Below are 23,376 nucleotides of genomic sequence, written 5' to 3' on the forward strand. Positions count from 1 at the left end.
CCACTGCAAGTGAATGCAGCACTAGACGACTCCAACCACCCTCCCCACTGCGCCGACTGAGACCGAGTTGAAATCAGTTTTATATTCGAGATTCAACAGACATTCATATGTGTATCTCTGTTCAGGCTCCATGTCATATTTAGGGACCGGGTTAAAGGAGTAGACAGCCTGAATGCCGAAAAAATCTAGCAGCCGTTTGAATACACACCATTTTCAGTGTTTCTGCAAAAATGTTGTCAAAATGGACCATACAAACTTAAAACTTGTGGCACATTCTTCTACTACTAGCCGGCCAAGTTGTCCAAACTTTGGTTTGATGATACAGTTTATTATGGATTAGCCAATAAATCAATGAAAACACTTGTTTGTTAAGTGTTTCCTCAATATCTTTGATTTAAGGCTTTAATAATGTGCCATAATAATGTAGCCTTAGGTTTTTTTGTTAAAATGTCTTAATTTGGGGGCATTCCAAATAAACATTGATTAATATGACTGCGATTAAATCAGCATATATACTTCTGCGGGGGTGCCACCCCTCAAAATCTCCTGCCACCCTCTTGCCACCCCATGAATATTTTTCTAGATCCGCCCCTGCAACTACTAGAACGAAATGCCACAATGACAGAGTAATGGGGACCAGGATATAGCTGTTTGGCTATGGATTTTTACATTTAACACGCAATACTTTTGCTTAAGTATCTTACTATTTGCTACATTCTTCGATAGCCAAACAAATGTCCCGGTGCACGTAACTCTGTCAGGCTATTGCATTTGGTACTTCTGTCGATCAATTTCTTATCTTGTCAGTTAGCCTACTGCATCCAATCAGTGCTGAAGTGTAGTACCTACCCTTTCCGTTCAGAGTTAATGTAATGTGTTTTTAAGTTAATGTAATGTCGTTTTCCATTTGGGGGAGCGTGTTTTTATATTGGGGGGAGGTGAACAAGTCATCTGAGAGATCCGAGAGTTGACTCTTTTTCGGGGGTGTTTTCATTTGGGGGATGTACTCATATTAGGGAGTGTGTTTTGCACTTCAGGGCCACCGTACTGTATCGCCCGCGATAAAAAAAAATTAGACGGCTACACATATGATACCTCGTTGGAAAGCTACGATTCTTGTGCTTCCATTGAAATAAACTAATTCAAGCTCAACTCTCAACAGAAAGTACCGTCAACGTCTTTGTCCGGTGACCGTTCCTTCAACAATGCCAGAGAAAAAAGTTAGACTTACCTACGATTACTTCAGAATGTTCGAGGTATGCACACAACTCATCAAAACCTAATCTGCTTACATTTCCAAAGGTCCAAAGTATCAAACCATGTTGAGTAGTTGTCCAAACAATGAATTATATCCACACATAGCCACGATCTTGTTGCTTTATTCTTCCGTCGTCAAAAAATGTTTTTCCAGTGTCTCACAAACAATCGCTCATAGTATAAGATGTGAGTAGAGTACACCTTTACCTTTTGAGTTTACACCTTGTTCGACCCAATAGGAGCTTCCATGCCCCGGTGACAGCCCTCTAAAGCCAACTAGGTCTGTTGGTCCCGCCCCCTCTACACGTTTTTTTCTAACTGGCTTCGACTGGCTCTGAAATGAGATAGTTATCCTTGTAGCTTAGAGCTAGCTGTAAATGGCGATACCCCATATGCTAGGTGTTGTGGAGCCTTAAAAAAATAAAAGTCGATTGCGCAATATGTCAGTGTTCTGTGAGGGCCAATCCTGGGAATCAGATAAAGCTCTCCAATGTGTTCATGCTTCAGTTTTTGAGTTTCAGTAATACTAATGAGGGATTTAGCTGTTATATATGATAGTTCTAAGTACCACCATTCATTAGAGATAACAATTATACCTTTTTTATCCTAAGAATTTGACCTTGGTTACAAGGGTCATTTGGGCGTCTCCAAAAGAAAACGCCTGGATGTACTCTTATAAAAACATTTGTCAAATCTGAATATATTGTGGTATTATGTTTGACTTTTGATTTGAATTGGGTAAGGCTTCAGACTGTGGTCCAATGCTGTCTTCCAGCTAATACCTACCACCTCTAGGCCTCTTTAGGCCTCTGTTTTCAACACAAAATCTAGGCGGAATTAGAAACTTTCACTTTCCTTGTGTTCAAGCTTCTATTACTCAACACCAGTAGGACTGACAGGGGTCCTGACAACAGGAAACATAACTTCAGAGTGTCAGCTTTCAAAAGAGTCCATTTACATGCATGTACTCCAAATGGTTCAAGAACAGCAGTCAATTTACTTTGGGTATGCTGTTTAGGCGTTTTGGGGCACATTTAACAGGATGTTTGGAGTGCCATAACTTGTCATGGAAGGGAATTTCAAATCATGCCTAGCATCAGTGGGGATGTGTCCTGGCTTAGGTTACTGAAATGAATTTGTGCAACAAACGAGGGATCCACTTGAACAATCACTTTACTTTAATTTACATTAGCGATAACCGTTAGCGTTATCTCTACCATGCGTAGACTACAAGTAGCTAGCTACTGAGGTGAACCTGGCTTGTTTTGCAGTAGTTTACACAGTCTCGCTAAAGAGATGATTGGAGTGTTGTGATGGGCTCAAATAAACACGCATTGCTATGTTTTTACAACCAGAGGATTTATCGAAGACTAGAAACCGTTTTGTCAGGATAAAAAATAAAAAACTATGCCTCTGACTGGTTTTGAACGTACGACCCTTTGCTTACCAGCACAACATCTCTGCCAATCTAGCCATTCCCAGGCATGGAATATACAAAGTTCAATAACAGCATAATAAAAAAAGCTGTTTCTCCAATGGCGAGCATTGTCAGATTTGGTCCAAGGTCAAACAGCTGTAAATCAGTCATATTTTGACATATCAAGGTGAAACCTTGCATGGTACTTCAGAGGCATGTCACCTTAAAGCGTATTAAGTTTGAACCATCCTTCAAAAGTACATTTGATATGGTGACACAAACATATTGAGGCAATGTCGACATTTACAGAAATACACCCCTTTCAGCCATTTTGTACTTGATTGATTTGTACCTTAAGTAACATTTTTAAATACGTCAATGATACATATCTGTACAAAATGTCAAGTCAATTAGACCTTTGGTTCAAGAGAAGAGGAATTTTGAATGTTTTCCAAAATTATCACTGTAAAGGAAAATCCATCATGGCGGACCTTATGGGTCTTGTGGCTTTTTTGTTCCTCATGAAAATGAGGCATGCACACCAAGTTTCAGAAGAATTGGAGCAATGGGGTGGTAATGCCATCCCTTTGAAAATTTGACATTTGGGCGTGGCCTGTGGCGCCCCCTATGGTCCGATGTGGCCCATATTTGGTGTGGGGGTACCCACTTGTATGTAGTATCAATGTGCCAAATTAGAAAATATATGATGACCGGGGACTTTTTGAGATATTGATACTCAAAAAGGAGAAGAAAAATAAGAGAGGGTACAATTTCTGGGGAAATTGTAGGGTGTGCTTGCTTGCTTCAGATACAGGTGGGTCCGTTTTCCCTTCTAGTGATATTTTCAAGCATTTATCCTACTCATATTGCATATTTCATTAAGAACACCCTTTGAAACAAGCTACTGTAACAACGTTGTCACTGGCAGTATTTCAAATGGAATTGCGATTCAAATAGTACCGTCTGCTCACTGAAAATAAGCCTCCCAAAACGTAAATAAGTTCGATATTAATTTAGGGGGACATGGCTAATTCAAAAGCAGTTTGCTAGAGGCAAGCGAGCTGCCGTTGCTATCCACTCTCCACTGATTGTTTGAAAGCGCAGGAAATTAGAACGTTTCTTTTGTAAGAGATAATTAAGCAATAAGCCCCAAGAGGCTGTGGTTTGCGCTGATTTTAGAACAGGTAAGGGGAGTTGTTAGGCACGACGCGAAGCGGAGTTTTCTCCAGTTTTGTTTCGCCATGAAGTAGCTTATTTCCCCGATAATGACCGGCGTTCTATACATTAACCCGCTTATTACACACGGCTACTTGCAAACAAAAATAACTTAACACAGTGTGTCTTTTTACAATGTATTTGTTACCATTTGTATTGTTGATCAGCAGAGAAATAGTTCGCCAAAGACGTTGAACTTCATAGACTTTGAGCATTATTTAGGCTTCAAATCAGCTGACGTCGCAAAGCAACAGAGTACGCTGGGGTTGAAAAGTTGCCGGACTACTTGCGGAGTGCTACGAAAGACGTGAATCCGAGGCAAAAAGGCCACTTCCCTTGACAGCGGTCAGATATGCATAGCAACGGTCAAATATGAGAAAATTGTTCACCGCAGAACGTTGGGAAGCCCCATTCAAGTGAATGGATCATTCTACAGCAGGGGTCTTCAACGTTTTTCAGGCCAAGGTCCCCCAAACTGATGGCGAGATGGAGTAGGGCCCCCTTACTATATAAATTGCATACAATTATGTTTATTATACTGTGCCTATTGCCATGTATAAACATAGCTACCCTGTTATTGTGCATTCAATAAGCAATTGAAATAAGACAGGTATTTGTTTATTTTTTAGCTTCGCGCTTTTAGACGTGTGCATAAACGCGATCTGATTGGCTAGCAGTGCATAAACATTTTTGCTCACCAGCCACTGTGGCTAGTGGTTTTCCAAAGTTACTAACTACTGAGCAATTTCATTAGCTTTTGTTAGGAAATTAAGTTTGATTCGATAAAGATGACTAGGGTTTGCTACAATTGACTTGAAGAACTAGTTTTACAATCCTTTCAAATGTAAATGACCATTGTAAAAACCTAATTCTAAAACTGGTTGTTCCCATCCTTGATTGTGATAGGCTATATCGCGTTCCATGCCATTGTAAAATCCAGCATAACCTCACAGGTTGTCCTCATAACATTCTTAAACATTCCATATTACTCCGCATCAAATATTTAAAATGGAAAAAGACGGCAAAGATGTCCATCTGGCTGTTGCGTGGCAACGATTTATGTAGGAACTATACTTTGTAGTAGCGGAAGAATGACGGTTCATTATGAAACTATTTTGTTTCTAATTGTTTTTATTGATGAAACCATATCAAATATTTGTTGTAACAGTTTTAGAAAAGCAATAAGCCTCCGCTTCGCGTTGTGCCTAACAACTCCCCTTACCTGTTCTAAAATCAGCGTAAACCACGGCCTCTTGGGGCTTATTGCTTAATTCAAGACTACATAAAATGTAGGCTATAGCTAGCTATGTAGGCTACAGTCACCAAATCTTCAGCTTTTAATTCTATTCCACTTAGTATTGCTAGTTTATGTACCCTTAGTATAGTTGGACCACATTTAAATTTAAGATTCCTATATGTTTATTGTATGCACCGAATACATATCTTTCTGATTCTTTCTGAGCTCTTATAAGTGACAAAGACTCAGCTCATTGCATATAACTGTAGCGAACCAGCCGTCTTCAACCGTTTCTTTGCAATGCTTTTGGCATGGCCAACGGCTGTGTGCCGCCACATCCCTGCCTTGCACTGAGCAGGGTCCTCAGGTTTTAAAGCGTGTTCGCGCGTCTGTTGCTTAGTAATGAACCTACGGAGGCCGAGACTGTTTAACACAGGGGGAAACGATACGTGTTGGTTGAAATGCGTGTTGCTTGAGAACCTTGTTCAATGAATTTATTATTTTAGATGTGTTTTGAGAAGACTACAATAAAATATACAGATAAAACAATTTAAAAAAAGAAATATAAAATTGGTCTCATCAACCAAACATTTCGCGACCCCCTGCAGTACCTCTGCGGACCACCTGGGGGTTGCGGACCCCCTGTTGGAGTGTCAGCCATTCTCTCCTAGCTAGCCCTCCTTCTACCCAGGAGTCTTTGCATCTCCCGCTAGCGCGCGCCGGAGAAAATAAAATCGTCAAAATAAAAGTCCCCATAGACAAAAGTACCTGTGTTACATTCCCCCCTGCTAAACCCTGCCATACCATCGACATCTCCAACCCGCCTGCCCCTGGAACATGAACAGTACACAATTCAAAAGTGCAACATGGACCAAAATACATCATTTTTCAATCTCAACAAAGTACATACACATTTCACATCACAACCTTTAACTATTCCACCAGATAATCATCTCTATACCTTACAGGTAAGTTACCACGGTTTTGTCTTTGAGAGCATCTAAGCTCTGGAACATCAACATCTGAAATGTCACTATCAACATCTGAGATGTCAGCATCATCAGAAGCTTCTCGTACTTCACACTCTTTTTCCGGGATCACATCTACAGTCTCTTCTTCCTGCATTAAACCCTCTCTTTGATCTACATCATTGGATTCCGTCTGTACCACCCCTGTACCCCTACTCTGGTTATGTCCAGTGGTTGGAATACACACAAGATCTGGGAATTCAGTTTCAGAGTCTGACTGATTTACAGGTCTACATGTGTTTGTACGTTGGGTACTAGACAATGACAAAGGAAATGTGCAGTGACGGAGCTGATCTCGGTGTACTACTCTGGACGGTCCCCCTTTTTCGGGTTTCACAGTAAATACAGGTATGTCTGAATGATTCTGCTTTACTACAATGTAGGGTCTGTTTTCCCACTTGTCTTGAATCTTATTTCTGCCCCTGTGTTTGTGATTATGTAGCAACACACAGTCACCAGGCCTTACAAGCGCTCCAGAGGACTTGCGGTCATACACTCTTTTACGTCTCCGAGAGGCTTCCTGTGCAACCGTATTTGCGACTTCGACAGCAGTCTTTAGTCGACTATGATGACTTCTCACCCAATCATCCAGGTTTTCTGCATCAGTTTCTTCCAAATCCTTTCCCCCCCAAGACGTCTAATGGAAGGCGTGCATCCCTCCCGAACATCAAGTAAAAGGGAGAATAGCCAGTGGATGAGTGCACGTGATTGTTGTATGCCATCACTAGCTCGGGTAAGTGAGCTTTCCAGTCTTTCTTCTTTTCAGGGTTTAACGTTCTCAGCATGTCATGCATTGTGCGGTTGAACCGCTCACACTGTGAGTTTCCTTGAGGTACGGACTTGTACAACTTTTTCCAATACCATACACTTTACAGATTTCCTTGATCACGTGCGCCTCGAAACATCTTCCCTGATCCGAATGCAGACGAGCTGGGCACCCATAGTAAACAAACCAATGTTTGATGAGGGCCTTTGCAGTAGTACTCGCCGTTTGGTTCTTAGTTGGGACAGCAACTGTAAACCGGGTGAACATATCAGTAAGAACCAGAACATTTTCGTACCCTCCTGAGGACATTTCCAGCTGGGTGAAGTCCATCGCCAGCACTTCAAAAGGAGCAGTGACATTGCTGCAAGTCATCGGAGCTCGGATTCTTGGAAAGACATCCTTTGCAAGGGTACATCTTTTACACTGTGCTATCCATCCTTGAACATCTTTAGACATGTTGGGCCAATAGTAGCTCCGTCTCATCATTGTCAGAGTACTCTTCTCTCCAAAATGACCTCCGTGCTCATGTTGACTGTCATAAACTGAACGCTGTAAGGAGACTGGAACAACTAGTTGCCTAATATTCTCTCCATCCCTCGGATCAAGAATACATCTAAACATCACTCCATGATGCAGCTGAAGACGTTCAAACTCCCTGCAAAGCCTTTTCGACTCTGTTGGCATACTCTGCTGTTCTGCCCTGCTTGGTTTTCTGTCTTTGGACACTGCATTGTGCATGGGACCCATCAAGGCATCACTTCTTTGCAGCTCTCATTTCGTTCCAGCTGTAACCATTTAGCACTGTCTTGATGGATGCTTGTACCGCCACTTGAACGTCAGTCTTGCCCCGCTTGAACTCTTGCTCAGACCACAGGCACGCACGCACTTCCTCAGAGTTCAGTTGGATGAAATCCTTCTCGGTGTCATCCCGTTCAGGAACTTCACTGGAGGGAATTCTTGACAGGGCATCAGCATTGGTGTTCAGTCTGCCCGGCTTATACAGAACCTCAAAATTAAGCTCCGCTAACTGGGCCACCCAGCGTTGCTCAACTGCACCAAGATTTGCAGTCTACAGATAACGCAGTGGGTTATGATCATTTATTACAGTGAACTTGGAGAACATCAGGTACTCTTTAAACTTTTCTGTTGCAGCCCACTTAAGGGCCAACAGCTCCAGTTTGAATGCACTGTAAAACTTGTCATTCCGCTCTGACCCCCTCAGGCCTCTGCTAGCAAATGCGATGACACGCTCTGTTCCCCCTTGCTTCTGACTCAATACAGCTCCGAGGCCCTGTAGACTTCCATCTGTGGTGAGAATAAACGTAAGGCTGAAGTCAGGGTAAGCAAGGACAGGTGGTGACATCAGGCATTGTTTCAAGTGGTCAAATGCAGTCTGGCATTCGCAACTCCACGTGAACAGTTCCGAGGCTCTCTTTCTGTCTTTGCTGCCCATCAACGCATGCAATGGTTTTGCTATTTGAGCAAACTTGGGTACGAACCGCCGGTAATAACTCATGAATCCAATCAATTGTCTCACTTCTTTCACACTTTTGGGCACAGGCAAAGCATCCAAGACACTAACCTTTTCACTGTCGACTTTGATTCCTTCAGAGGAAATCACGTGGCCTAAAAACTTCACCTCAGTTTTGAAGAGAAAGCATTTGCTTGGTTTCAACTTCAGGCCATGGCGCTTCAGTCGATCAAAGACCAGCTCTAGTCTCTCACAGTGACTCTTGAAGTCTTTGGAAAACACGATGATATCATCCAGATATATCAAGAGGACATCAAAGATTAAGTCTCCGAGCACAACTCCCATAAGGCGCTGGAAGGTGGCTGGCGCATTGCACAGCCCAAATGGCATCCGCGTCCACTCAAACAGTCCAAACGGGGTAGTGACTGCTGTCTTTTCACGATTACACTCATTTACAGCTACCTGGAAATAGCCGGCCGCCAGATCTAGGGTGGAGAACAGCTGCGCATTCCCCAGTGCGTCGAGAGATTCTTCCACTCTGGGAAGTGGATATGCGTCTTTGCATGTGACTTGATTTAGCTTTCTGTAATCACAACAGAAGCGCACACTCCCATCCTTCTTCAGAACTATAACTGCTGGGGATGCCAACTCACACTCTCCCTAAGGGTGCCTTGCGACACTAAGTCCTGCACGTGTTTCTTGAATTCTTGGAAAACATGTGGTGGTACTCTACAGTGCCTCTGTTTTACTGGCGGAGCATCGCCGGTGTGAATTTCATGTGCTACTGACTGTGTGTACCCATAGTCACTGTCACTTGTGGAGAATACGTCTCTGTACTTTGTCAACAGCTGGTTAAGTTCCATTCCTTGAGCAGGGGAAAGCTTCTCGTAATCCACCTGGACTGGTACTGGGGAATTGTCGGCAATTTTGAATGCTTGAACATGCGCCACTCGTCTAACATGCAGCGTCCCTTCCTCCTCCTCGAACTCCAGTGTATTCTCAGTTAACACCTCCCGTGGTTTAGATACTGCTGCCACTCTGCTTCTTGGGTTAAGTCTGATGGTCCGCTCGCTTGAATTCATCACACGTACAGAAACCTTACCACCCTCAGTTTTGGTTAGTACATTGGCCACTAGGAGCCCCTTGGGTAGACTCACACCAGTGGCGGGCTCAACTAAAACTTGGCACCTCACTTTAGGTGGCACTCTGCAACGACCTTCGAACACCTTTTCACTCTTAGTGGAGGGATGGTGATGGGTTTTTTTCCCCCAACTTTGACAAACCCAATCTTGCCATCAGGACTCAAGGTTTTGGTTGTTTCAACACTCGCTAACACCCTACCTATCTTTGCTTCTGCAGGTTGCCCATATTTGTTGGCTGACTTTACATTCTCTCCTGTGACAAACAATGACTTAAACTCACTGATGATATTCATTCCAATGATTCCTGAAAGTCCCTTTATCTCCTCTGCTTGTGGGCTCGTATCTGTCAGCACAAAGATACACTTCCCCGGGAGAACCTTCCCCATGCACTCCACATCAGCTTGCAAACAACCTAGAACAGGAATATCGAGTCCATTAGCTGCGGTGAGTCTAACCCAGTGAGCAGATGACAGTCTCAGCTCCTGTTCTCCGAAGTACCTCTTAAAGTGTGACTCCGTAATAGTGGACACTTCTGAGCCTGTATCCAGTAGGCAGTTTGTCTCAACACCAGCTATCTTAACAATAGTCAGACAATCTCCAAATGCGCCATTTTTCACCGTGTCGGTCGCTTTATCAGTCCATTCAGCTGTATGACTTCTTATCATAGATGGTCCAGGACTGTTTTGCACTGTATTTGTTGGAACATTTCCAAGGTTAGTTCCAGGCACTTGTGTAAAACGTTGGGACCTGTCAGTCACTGTAGCTGGTTCAGCACCCTGAGAGCAGTACCTGCTAGTGTGCCCAGGTTCACCACATGAATAACAGATGTATCTGCCATCGCTGTCCTTCAGGGGCTGTCTTTTGGAACGGCTCTGTTGAAATTGTACTCTGCTATTACCGTGTACGGCCTGGTAGTTCTTCTTGTTTAGCGGCAATCTTCTGTATAGCTTCATGCAGTTTTTCCAGGGTTAACGAAGAGGAAGCTTGTTCTGCCTCAGCACTTACTACTCTAACACGGGGGCTGGGTTTTGAAATGTCTGGCATTTGAGTCTCTTCTTCCTCAGCCCAAGTGATTTAGCTTGCATTACCTCAATAAAAGACAACCCTGTATTCTCTTTAACTCGCCTTTTCATTTCACGCCTCAGAAAATCATCTCGAAGGCCCAGGACAAGTTGTCCCTTTAACACACTTTCGGCCTCTGGAACTCGATTAGGCTCTCTGCGCCCAACTCGGCTAGTTTCTCTTGTAGGTCGTAGGCGTACGAACATATCGTCTCTCCTTGCATTTGCTTACGTTCATAAAAATCTTTCAGTCTGGTTCCGATTGGCACTTTGTCTCCATAGGTGTTTAATAGGACTTGAAATATATCATCGGTAGATTTTGCACCCCCAACCAACATGAACCTCACAGTTGCTTTGGCTTCATCTTTGAGATGCTGTTTCACCAACTCCACACGATCTTCGGCAGGTACTTTCATTACTTGGAACGCGGATTCCATTGACGCAACCCATTCCTTGACACTTAACTCTCCAGTATTGGTCGAACGACCACTGATCTCTGGAAGTTTCCTGTCCCTGGGAATATAAATGGTAGCTGGGGAAGCTTAAGTGGTTTGATGCTCAAAGACAGCTCGTGCTAGTAACAGGGCTTCTCTTTGTTCGGTTCTAGCTTGGTTGAGCGCTTCCGCCTGCTCGGCAAACCGCCTCTGCATCTCCGCCATCTCCTCCTTCAGTTCCTCCAACTGCCATCCTTCAGCTTGTAGGCCAGTGACCGTGTGACACACAAAGGAAGGTAGATACAGTATAATTCTATCCTGTTCGTGACGCCAAATGTAACAAGACTGAATCCTGTTTCGTAGGGGATATTTAACCACTACCCTGGAAGCCTTAAAGAGTGACAGGATCTTGGTCCCCACTCTAGTGCTTTGAGTCTCAATATGCACAGTGTATATGTTTTACCTGACACCATTTTATATATACTACAGGAATAAGTAGCGTAGGCCTCAGATGAGTAAATTAATACTGTGGCCTCCTGAAGTCCATGTGGTGGAAACAAGCTCACATCCACATCCCCACCCACCTAATCCTAATAGTGCCAGTGAGACGCCCCTACCCCAAGGGGCTTCAACAACTGTCAGATGTCTCAGTTTTAACCACAGGCCGTTTATTTTGCTTCCCTATGTTACCCTATTTCCTTTAATAGGATAAAATAACAAAAGTACAAAAAAACGTTATTCTGTATTTCTTATAAAACATGAACACTTAAAAGAAACCTTAACAGTTCAGAAATGTTTCTTAGAACCTCTAATTCACTTATACAATTCTTATAAATCCACTCAAGTTATCACAACATTACATTATTACATTGAAACACTTAGTCTGTATTAGTGAAATGTCCGTGTGTGTGTGTGTGTGTGTGTTGAACTGTTGTACCGGTCTTCCTTCTGACGACCGATGCGTTGACTTGAGGAGATAACGATGACAGAATAAATAGCTGAGGCAGGACAATGAGATGTCGAATGGCAGGGTAAATAAAATAACTCAGGAAAACTTCCTGACAAGATGCCGCAGCTCAGCCTGCACGCAGCACAGCTAAGCTCGCATGCAGCACGCACACGAGCAATCCAAATCGCGAAAGAAAAATAATGTAGCCCAAAAATCAAATCTAGCGATCGTCAGTCTCTTTAAAAAAACAAGAAAACTCGAAAATAATGTATAAACCACTCCTCCAACGATCGTTCACCTTATTGTTCACTGTCGCGTGCAATCAATTGGTCCGTAGAAGGAAATCAACCCACCTCGCTCCAACACCGTTCACGGACGACTCACAAAAACAGCAGGGCCCCCCAAAAATGCCTCCGGCTCCACACAAGTCCTCAGTTCCACACAGACCCGTTAAACCTCGATCGACCGTGCACCACTGTCCGACATCACAGCTCCAACGCAACAATATTAGCTTTTACGGCCATCGTGGAGTGTCAGCCATTCTCTCCTAGCTAGCCCTCCTTCTACCCAGGAGTCTTTGCATCTCCCGCTAGCGCGCCGGAGAAAATAAAATCGTCAAAATAAAAGTCCCCATAGACAAAAGTACCTGTGTTACATTGGGATAGTAATAGCAGTAGCAGATGTAGCCTACCATTGAGTGCATTTACTTGGCTTTCTTAGTAGGATTCAAACATACAGCAGTAGGGCCGATACAAGAAGACACTGCGACACTGTTGCAGAAGGATGATACTAGTGCAAGTTTCGTCCGTGGAGCAGATTCATAAAAAAGAATCATGTAGATGTGTTTATTGAGTAATCGCGTAACTAATTACACATGTAAACGGAGTAATTGTATTATTGGCATAAACCGACAATTGCTAGTAATCGGGTTTGATGAATGATTAACTTTATTGGTTCGTCGAGAATAACAGAAATTTGCCTAGCATCCATACCTCAAACAAGTTAACCTAGACGCAAAACTACACGTCCAATCCAAAAAGTAAGGATATTTTCCGAGACCCAAGACTCCATTGATATCCTTTATGTGTCTGTGCAGTCAGAAATACAACTCTTTTTACAGTTTCAAAAACGTTACCCTATTCTGCTTTCATGGTGCGTGTCTGTTTGGTTGCCACGGCAATGGAGCAGCTGTACTCGCTAACGAACTGGGCAGAGAGAATGACACATTTAGCTAGCATCCACACCTCAAACAAGTTAACCTAGACGCAAACCTATACGCCCAATCCAAAAAATGAAAGCAGAGATGTCCTTTATATGTCTCTGCGGTCAGAAATACGACTCTACCTGCAGTTTCCAAAACATTACCAGAGAATTACCCAATTCTGCTTTCATGGTGCTTGTTTGTTTGGTTACCACGCTGAGGGCACCTCAAACAAGTTAACCTAGACGCAAAATTATACATCCAATCCCAAAAATATGGATATTGTCCGAGACCCAAGACTCTGCCGAAACCAGAGATGTCCTTTAAATGTCTGTGCGGTCAGAAATACGACTCTACCGGCAGTTTAAAAACACGTCTACTTTCGAAATTCTCTGACGAATTTTACCCACCTCTCCATTGAAGTTAGTGAAAGAATTTGAAAGGCTGCTCTCGCTTCAAGGCTCAAAGCTGAAAATCTGTCAATGTGAGCTCTTTAGGAGTTACATTGGCTGAAAGAGGACAAGTTTTCCTACATTTTAAGGTATAACTTGTTTCTGTAAGTTAAACTATAGGAAATTTGTTTGACAATTTAGTTGAATATCAGAAAGCGAGCAGCCAGCAGAGTATGCCACGATTCAAAATTGGCTGAATATTTGAAAAAGCTGAATCATTTGGGAATAGCTGAATGTCTTGTGAACATTTTAAAGGTCGAATGATGTCTCTAGCTGAAAGTATGCTGAACTAGTTAAGTTTGATAGAGGAGGAATCTTTTTAATGATTTGAAAGGATTTACCATTACTTACATTACATAAAAATCAAGAAGGAGCTACATTTTTAATTTGCACAAAAACTTTAATTCTTTAAAAAGTATAAAAGTGAGAAATAAGTGAGATGATGGCTTTGACTACTGGTATTTCCCACTTTTATACTTTTTACAAAATTAAGGTTTTTGTGCAAATTATTCTCCCATTAAAAGTAATGGTAAATCCTTTCAAATCATTAAAAAGATTCCTCCCTATCAAACTTAACTAGTTCAGCATACTTTTTTTTTCTCCCACAATCAACCAAATTGGCCAAACAAGGTATGAACATTGAGCTTAAAGTGTACATAATATAGCTAGATCGTTTTTATTTTATCAAGTTTTAGAGAAATATGCAAAAATCAAGGCGCGACTGTCATAGCTGACCATCACGAACAGCCAAACCAGGGCTGGGGTAGCTTAGCTAAGTGTTTGCTGCAACTGGCGTTAATCCTACGAACAAACGCTTCGTAACTGGAAAGCTTTTACTTTTAATTGACGATATTGAACACAGATGTAACGTAACTTGTCTTTACTCTAAATATCTTCTCTTCTTCAATTTGAAGTAGTAGATCTACATACCACTTTGACACACTTCCTCCTGACGGAGGAATCCTAATAATAATACCAACAATTACAATAGGGATTCCTCCTAAAAAAGGGATGGGTGCGGGTGGGGTAAATACATATTCATGAAAACAGAGTGATCAAAATCTCTCCAGTTTGTGAGTAGCAAAAAGTCTTCATTGCCCTGAAAGTGGCCATTTGGGTGATCAATTACCTTAAATAGAGGAGACACTGTGGACTGGCTGTCCTAGTAATCCAGTTCTCGTCAAGCCAAGAATCTTTGCATTCAGTTAGTTCAAATCTTGAGATGGCTTTGCTGAGTGTCATTTAGACCATATGGACCACACACACACATATACATTTGCACATACACACTTATACACATACAAAAACGTCTTATACTAAAAGAGGCACAATGGATCTCTGAAAAGTCTTTAATGGCAAATTCTAACCGAGGCCAATCCCTCGTTAAATATAGCCACCTAGCAAGGTCCAGTGCCTGCACTCAAATGGTTGGCTTGTCGTCTAAAAAATACTGTTAATCATTAAGGAAGTATTTCCCCAGCTCATCACAGTAAAGTTGCATTCCTGGGTATAATAAACAATGTCACTGCGCCAAATTTCTTTTTTGTCCACATGACTCAATTACACATGTCCCTCAGTTCAGCTCTTTCCTCAGCATCTCGTCCTCCACACCTGTCTCATATGCTGTAGGTATGGCTGGGTAGATGCTCATCCACTGTGCTTCTTGGGTGGGTTACTGGTTTCACTACGCTGCTCAATATAACTAATGGAATCCAGCTCAATATTTAATCTGTGTAATGTGGAGATGGGAACATATATCTAGTCGCTGAGAATGAAATCGCTCAATCTCATTAGTAAATTAGGTTGAGAGGTTTATCCCAATTAGAAATTAATGCAATGGTTTATTTATTGTATCAAAGTGAGCCTCTAAAAGGCCACCTTGCTCAGTAAATCTCAAGTTATTGGGTGCATTTTCTTTGTATTGAAAATAGGAGGTCTTCCACTGTCACAATCTTTTGTTCACAAAAGAAAAGATGGAAGCCAACAAAAAAGCTCCAATCACATCTAATTTCCTTCAGAGAGCTCTGACTGTAAACACACTGGCATATAAATGATCTATGCATCCGTTTTTCAGATCATACATAGTGCATTCCCTACCAAACGCGAGCAATTAATTATCCTTCCTTTCCTCAGCCCTTTGGGAGGCAGAGTATCTCTACCCTTCAGACAGTTTTTTCAGTGAAAACTTCAAAGTCAGCAGCCAGCGTTGTTATCTGACTCTTGTCGGGCATCTCAGGTAGAGGACAGATTTCACTGTGAGAATTGTAGACCATCTCCTGCAGTTACACAGTGTCTTTTGACACACGCACTACCCCAAGAGGACACCACCAGTGTATAGACTGGGGCTTCACCATCATTCAGACAGCTGGCATACGTGGAGTTTGGATTAAATCCTCAAGTTGTCACATCTCATCTTCTCTCCCCGGGTATACTAAAAAAAGGGAGGTAAAGGGGCAGATGCATGTATGAAAATACTAATCAAAGACCGGTTTGAGAGCGGTAATGCGCATCTCCAAGCATCACACATTAGTTCTTAGCAGTATTCTGATCATACCAGATGGCACCCAAATACAGCAGTGCCCTCAACTTGATTGGCTCCTGGCAAGGTTATTTTTATGCAAGAAGAACCAAAACAACAATTATAAGTGTCACTCAAGGAATGCTGGAAGCTCAGCAAGCTCATCTGTGGAGATAGCAAAACCATGCTTTAGGTGGTTTCTCTTTCTCATAACGACCGTTGACAATGACAAGTCCTTGTGTAGAGGCATAGTCTCCAAGCTCTCAAGTTCGTTCACGGACTCCTCTAAAAGAGCCTCCTGCCAACACAGCAAACAAAACGCATAATGGCACTGATGGATTGTCAGCTGTCGACAAAAGACATCATGAGGTCTGCTGTCTCACATAGGGAGCAGTAGCACCTGAGGAAATAATCACTCAGCCAGAAATGTTTCTGAATGGCAACACTATGTTGTAGGGAGTAACAACTACCACTAATTGGACAGAGAAAGAGAGAGAGAAAGAAACAGAGCCAGAATGTGGGGGAGAGGTGGGGGGGGCAGAGTCAGAGAGAAGGGTGAGTGAAAGCGAGAGAAAGAGAGAAAAAAAGAAAAAGAGTGTGTGGTGGGGTTGGGTGAATAATAAAATTGTTGGGTGGCAAAGCAGTGAGAGATAAAGAAAGTGGAGAGAGAGGTATAATAGAATCTGAAGAGATAATGCCTTACATCCTGGACCTGACGTCTATCTATAAAGACAGAGAGAAATCTGATGTGCTTTAAGCTCCATGTCACCAATCACTACCATCTTGCCATCTTAATGTAGAGGATATGTCCCAGTTGTGTACCTCGCCTGACAGCTAATGTCCGAGTCCCATGCTCAGACTGATCTCGTCATTTCAGTCTCCATGTGAGAGATGACTAAAAACTAAAAAGAACAGACGTGCACAATACACTAATTGAGCACCCCAGAGAACACATTTTGTCCCTGTCTGTACAGTCTTCACAGGTGAATTACTTTCAAAGCGTGAGAGGAATGTGGTGTGTGTGTGTGTGTGGGGGGGGGGCACAAGCATGACACAAGCATTTGTCATGACATACAGATGTGCACACATGTATCCTTCTGAGGATAATAACTTTTAATTGAAAAGATCTCTGCCACCTCTTAACACTTTAGCCACAACTAATATACTCTGGAACTGCAGGTGGCAATAAAAGTGAGTATATGCTTTCAGTCGGGTTCACTATCCAAGCCAACTGGAGTTTGAAGTAATATAGTAGTGTAGATGTGCAATAACAGTACGTATGCCATTGGAATGTCAAAAGTAAAGGTAGAAGAGAGAAAATGTTAATCTGAATAAGATTGTTGAAGATTGTCTATCTAAGTAGAGTTGTACATACAGTCAGGGCTGGACTGGGACAAAAAAATGGCCTTGGCATTTTTGCTCAGACCGGCCCACGCTCCCCAACCAGCCCACTGTCGGACACCATCCATCAGTATACCAAAATAGTTAAGAGATGTGATTGGGCCAGCCCAGTGTCATTATGGAAAATTAACCAATGGGCTGCTGTCCTGCTTTATGGGCCGGTCATTGGCCAATTTTAAGTTTATAAAAAAAATACATAAAGATTCATATATATATTAAATATATCATATCGGTCCAAGTGTGTTGGCCCACCAGGCATTTGCCCGGTATGCCAGATTGCCAGTCCAGGTAATGTATTTTAGCATTTGCAAGGATTTAATAAAATGTATGTTTAATCTCAAAGAGAATGTGTAGTTCAAAAAATAAATACAGCATGTCTAATATATATATATATATATATATATATATATATATATATATATATATATATATATATATATTAGTGCTGTCAGTTTAACGCGTTATTAACGGCGTTAACGCAAACCCAAATTAACGGCGTCAATTATTTTATCGCGCGATTAACGCTCTTTTTGGCCTAGCAAACTTTGTAGTTTTTTTCACATGCTGTTGCAACAACTACCGACGTTAGAAAAACTACAACACCACACCGGATCTAGCTAGACCGGAAACAAAACAACAGGCACGCCAAACACTCGTTTGGCTTACGAGCTGGCTAAAGAGTAGTAGCAGAGCCCGTTTACGGATATTAGACATTCTCTGGTAGTAGGCTAACGTTACGTTTTGAGTTGATGACGAGCGCGAGATGCCGAAATGGATGCCAATAAGATTATGAATGGAAAGTTTGCTTTTAAAAAGTTGCCAAATGGTTCTATTGACGAGACCAGTGATCTGTGTGTTTTGTCGTTGTAAACTGAGCTATCATCGCAGCACGTCCAGTCTGAAATACCACTTGATGGCCAAGCACACAGCTGATGCGAATTCTCTGCCCCCTCGTCAAAGCCAGGCGATTGCAATGTTGTTTTCAATAAAAAAAATATTTGCACAAAGCAATCCGAACCACTTTTCTATGTTGATAAGAGCATTAAAATTTGAAAAAAGATTGGGACAAAAAGAAATCAGGGACATTTAGAATAGATAAAAATGTGCGATTAATTGTGATTAATCGCGAGGTAACTATGACATTAATGCGATTAATCGCGATTAAATATTGTAATCATTTGACAGCACTAATATATATATATATATATATACTGTAAATATATACATACATGGTAATGATGCATGCATTGCTGTCATTCCTTACAAAAGAAAGCTTTTACAGTAATTTATTTGAAAGGAAACACATTTTACTGTTGAGCTATTTCAATGATTGATATGCCTTTGGGGCTTGTAAGCCCTAAATATAACAGAAAGGCCTAATGAAAACAGGGGTCTTTTGTTTCAAGAGTGTACAAGACAATGAACTAGTGGTCTATTAAAGGTGACATGACATGCTGTTTTTGGATGCTTTTATACAGGCCTTAGTGGTCCCCTAATACTGTATCTGAAGTCTCTTTCCCGAAATTCAGTGTTTCTGTGTCTGTAGCTTTAAATGCTAATGAGCAGGAGAGGGGCGGCAACATGCGCTAATGTTTACAAAGGATGTATCGCAATGGCTCGTAGCCCCCGTTGCTGTAAGATGCCTCGAATTTAGCCATTCTCATCGGATCACCCTGGTTTGCAGAGGTGCACACTCAGTCATTTCAATGTGGAGAAAGGCGGATATCGCGCACGCCCATAACACCAACAGCATAGCGGTTATCCAAATAACAAAGAAGTGTACAACACTGGCGTTACAGTGTTTGTATTCACACACACACTTGATGCCATTTGCATTTATCTTTACGTTAGCAACAGTAACTCAGCTTTTGGCTGCAGAGGTAATGTTACAGCCACATTCTAAGGGTAGCAAGCTGGGTAACCGTATACAGTAAAGCAACAAAATGATATAGCTTTAGTTAACTTACTTGTCCAAGGTTTGTAGCTTGACCAATGAGATTTAATAATGATCCAGAATTTAATTTCAGCAAGGCCAGCTTTGTGTTGGCTCAAGTTGAGGAAACAGTAGTGGCTGAAATGTTTGGCGCAGACATGCAAAACTTTGGGAAGTTGTGTTGGCGCTTTTCCAGCGAAAATAAAATTTAGATATTGGTTGTGCAGAGGCTCGGATGAAGGAATTAAATAAAGACTTGTGCTTGCATTTGTACATCCAAGCACTGAGCAACTGTTGTGCTTCGTTTGTTTGCTCGCCATAATGTCTCTCCAGGAAAAAACGATATCGCACTTGCCATTGCACGGTGGTAGCTCAGTTTCTCATGGGGGGGCCAGATGATCTGAACGGGCAAAGCAGAGAGAGGGGAGGTAACCTTTCTCGTATCAACATCACTTGGATGAGATTTTCAAACAGAGCGTTTGAGCCTTCATTTTGTCAAAGGCGGAGAAGAACACCCAGGGCTTTGTTTAGACCTATCGAAAATTCTAGCCACTGGGGGACCAAAGGCAGGCTAGGGGAACTCATATTAATGTTAAATAACCTCATAAAATGAAGTTTTCATGTCATGTCACCTATAAGACATTGTATAAATGAGTCTAACAACAAAATCATTCTGCAACTGTTTATATTCTTATGCTATAAGTCAAAAGAGGAATAGAAAATAGTTAAGAGTTAACACAAGTAACAAGTCATATAAATCACTGAGTGGAGCAAGTACAAATCATTCTAGAGTTGCAATTTTCCAGATCATTTTTTTAATTATTTGAAAAATGCATTGTGCTTGAGTGATTTTTTTTTTCACCTACACAAGAAAATCTTTTGTGGTGAACATATTTGGCGCCCCAATCTTTTGCAAATGTGTTTTTTCTTCTGTCTATTTCACTCACATCAAGCTGCTTAATAGGTTCTTGACAATAGCGTAATTTACAGTATGTCCGGGAGTAACACCATGTGGGGCCGCCATTCTTCATTTTAATTAAGTAGTCCTACAACCCAGACATAAGTGCTGAATTGCAGGAAGAAACAACATAATGCAACAATGCTCTGACGCAAGGTCATAAAATTGAGTTTTGTCCAAGAGCTGAAGCAATTCAGGGGGAGTTGAAATCCAAACCATCAACCCGTTGAGGTTGCCAAATATAAAACATTACTTGAAAAATAGATTTTCCATTCAATCGTTTAGCTGCTCATGTATCCTCTAAAAATGGTACTTCCACTGCATTAACCAAACCTTTATTTTCAAACCTTCAATTTAGATTATGGAACCTATTAACGTGTGTCTTTCCCACATTTTAATACAGTATGGCCTGGAGTTTCATTTTATGGGTCAACATTTGAGTAATAGGATTTCATTCCTTAATTAGCTTATGTCGTAGTAAAGGGACTCAGGGAGTCAGGTGGCTGAGCGGTTAGGGAATCGGGCTGGTAATCTGAAAGTTGCCAGTTCAATTCCCAGCCGTGCCAAAATGTGTCTTTGGGCAAGACATTTCACCCTACTTGCCTCGGGGGAATTGTCCCCGTACTTACTGTAAGTCGCTCTGGCTAAGAGCGTCTGCTAAATGACTAAATGTAAATATAGTGTGTAATACTGTCAATTGAGCTCAACAATATATTTGTTAAGATGGTTGTTTGCAGCTATTGCACACTGCTTTCTAATGTCAGCTCTGTAGCTTGCCCTGTAGCCTGCATAGTTAGACGAATGTATTTGAACATAATGATGCTATTTAACCATATGATGAAAATACCATGTGTGTCTATGATATTAATACCTTAGAAGGAGAAAAACACATACCTGAATCTCCCTTGCATGGTAGATGATGATCAAACCCAAGAGAATTATTGTAGAAAGGGTAATCAGGCATTTTAGAGCTAATGAATACAAAGACTCCTGGGAAGAGAGGAACAACACTATAGCAATTCAACAATACATATTGTGAAATATCTCAAGAATAACTAAATTCTAGACTTCATTACAGTAAACTAGGTAAATTGATTTGCCAATTTACATTAATTCATTTGACTCATTAATAAATTAAAAAAATGTGACACCATGTGTCACTACTTTAGGCCTATTTTGTGTTGCTGGAGATAACAAGCACCTGGACAACGTTATCCCTATCCAGCCATGCAGCTATCGTTGGACGCGGGTCCCGTAAAGATATACATAAGTCTCAAGAAACAGAATCAATAGACCACATGCTACGTTATGGAAACAATGTAAATATGTAGAAATGTCAGGAGGTACTTTGGAACGAACTCCACTGAACATGCTAGAAAATCAATTTGCATTGGCTCTGCACGTTACGGGATTGAGTTACGCACCTTTCCATAAGCTCCCCATGAGAGTTCGGTCTCTATGACCATAACAACGATCCCAAACATCCCAAAAATTAAAGCATAGTCGCTGAGACGTTTCCTTTTCTCAAACAAGGCCCTTCTGTGTCCAAGCTTTTCCCCAATGTTCTGGTTCTTCTTTTTACCCGATTTACTGCCACTGTGGCCACCCCCTCCGTCTCCCGATGCGTAAGGCATCAGGGTTGTTGAATTGTTCTCCGGTTTAGATATCAAGGTGTCCGACGGGTCTGCGGCAGAGATCGGTTGGAGAGGCTGAGACTCGGAATCAAACTCGTGTATGTTTCTGCGGGACGAGCTCAAGTTGCTCAGCGGCCGCATTACGCCGCCGTTGTATCTGCAGCTGCTCATGGCTATTTCATTGTATGAGTTACTCTCTTTGTGGCTGCTGCTTGGGCTGCCCAGTTGCCGATCGTGGCATTGCTGACGGTGAGGGTGATGCTGTCTGGTTGAACTACCATGACTAGAGGGTGTGAACTCACAAACGCTAAACTGACCGCCTTGCTTTGACGAGGTTACAGATGGTGTCCTTAAAGTTCCAACAGTGGTCGGCGACGACCCGCGAAAAATAAGGCTTTTTCTTGGATCGCAGGTACAGTTATTGCAGGTGCATGGATCGCGCTGCTTGGTGAGCCGTTCCTCTCGTCCGCAGTATTGCTGGTACTTACAGTGCTGGAACTGCTGTTCTTGAAATAAATCGTTCTGCAACTGCAATGGGGTTTCCATGTCAGTGCTGCCGTTTAAAGCAGCAGTCGGGTTCCACGGAGCACCCGATGAGGGGTACGGGATGATAGGTACGGTACATGAATGGACCCATTTCGGCTCCGGTAGAATGTAACTGATGCATCCGATTGGATAGAGGACACCAAAACAACTGGCTTGACGTCACTGAAAAGGTTGAAACATCTGTTTGAAAATTCAGTAGCATGTCAAAGGGATTTTTTTATTTATTACAGGTGACATAAACCATTTTCTTTCACTGAGATTGACTTGGGAAAAACAAGAGTTCCTTCAGACGTAGGCCTGAAACAAGTACTTTTTATTAAATGCCCTTAAAGTATTATTTAACATTCATTTGTTCATTGTTTAATGTATTGATTCATAACATTATTTGTTCAATCATTCAGTGACTTCTACAAAAATAGATCACTTATTGGTGATAAGATGCTGTATATGAGACAGTTTAGCCAATAAGATTACCGCCGTTGTGCCAATTTAAATGAGCCTAAAATGTAATTGATTAAATTAATGAATGTTTGGACTGTTCAGGTATTACACATTAAGAAAGTTACAGTTGGAAAAAATACAGAGTTAAAAAAGCACCATTCGGCATGTCCCTTACTGTAAGTCGCTCTGGATAAGAGCGTCTGCTAAATGACTAAATGTAAATGTAATACTGAAATATTGTCTGTAGAATATATTTGACAGTGTCTTGTTATTCTGTCGACATGTATTGAATTGTACACTGCTGACATTTACAAA

At 41.8% G+C, this 23,376-nt stretch overlaps 1 protein-coding gene across 3 annotated transcripts in view; it reads right to left on the reverse strand.

Annotated features, from left to right (window-relative positions):
- Positions 1 to 22,620, reverse strand: part of kcnn2 (potassium calcium-activated channel subfamily N member 2) — a 43,352-nt gene extending 20,732 nt beyond the window's left edge. For all 3 annotated transcript variants that reach the window (XM_084686864.1, XM_084686865.1, XM_084686866.1), the window contains exons 1-2: positions 21,865 to 22,620; positions 21,335 to 21,430 (exon numbers count right to left, since the gene is read on the reverse strand). In XM_084686864.1, coding sequence (XP_084542990.1) covers positions 21,335 to 21,430; positions 21,865 to 22,620 — 852 coding nt within the window. The remainder of the gene's footprint in view (positions 1 to 21,334; positions 21,431 to 21,864) is intronic.
- Positions 22,621 to 23,376: the final 756 nt, after the last annotated feature.

Source organism: Hypomesus nipponensis, chromosome 22 (assembly GCF_054491055.1).
Source record: "Hypomesus nipponensis isolate SF chromosome 22, ASM5449105v1, whole genome shotgun sequence".
NCBI classification, from domain to species: Eukaryota; Metazoa; Chordata; class Actinopteri; order Osmeriformes; family Osmeridae; genus Hypomesus; species Hypomesus nipponensis.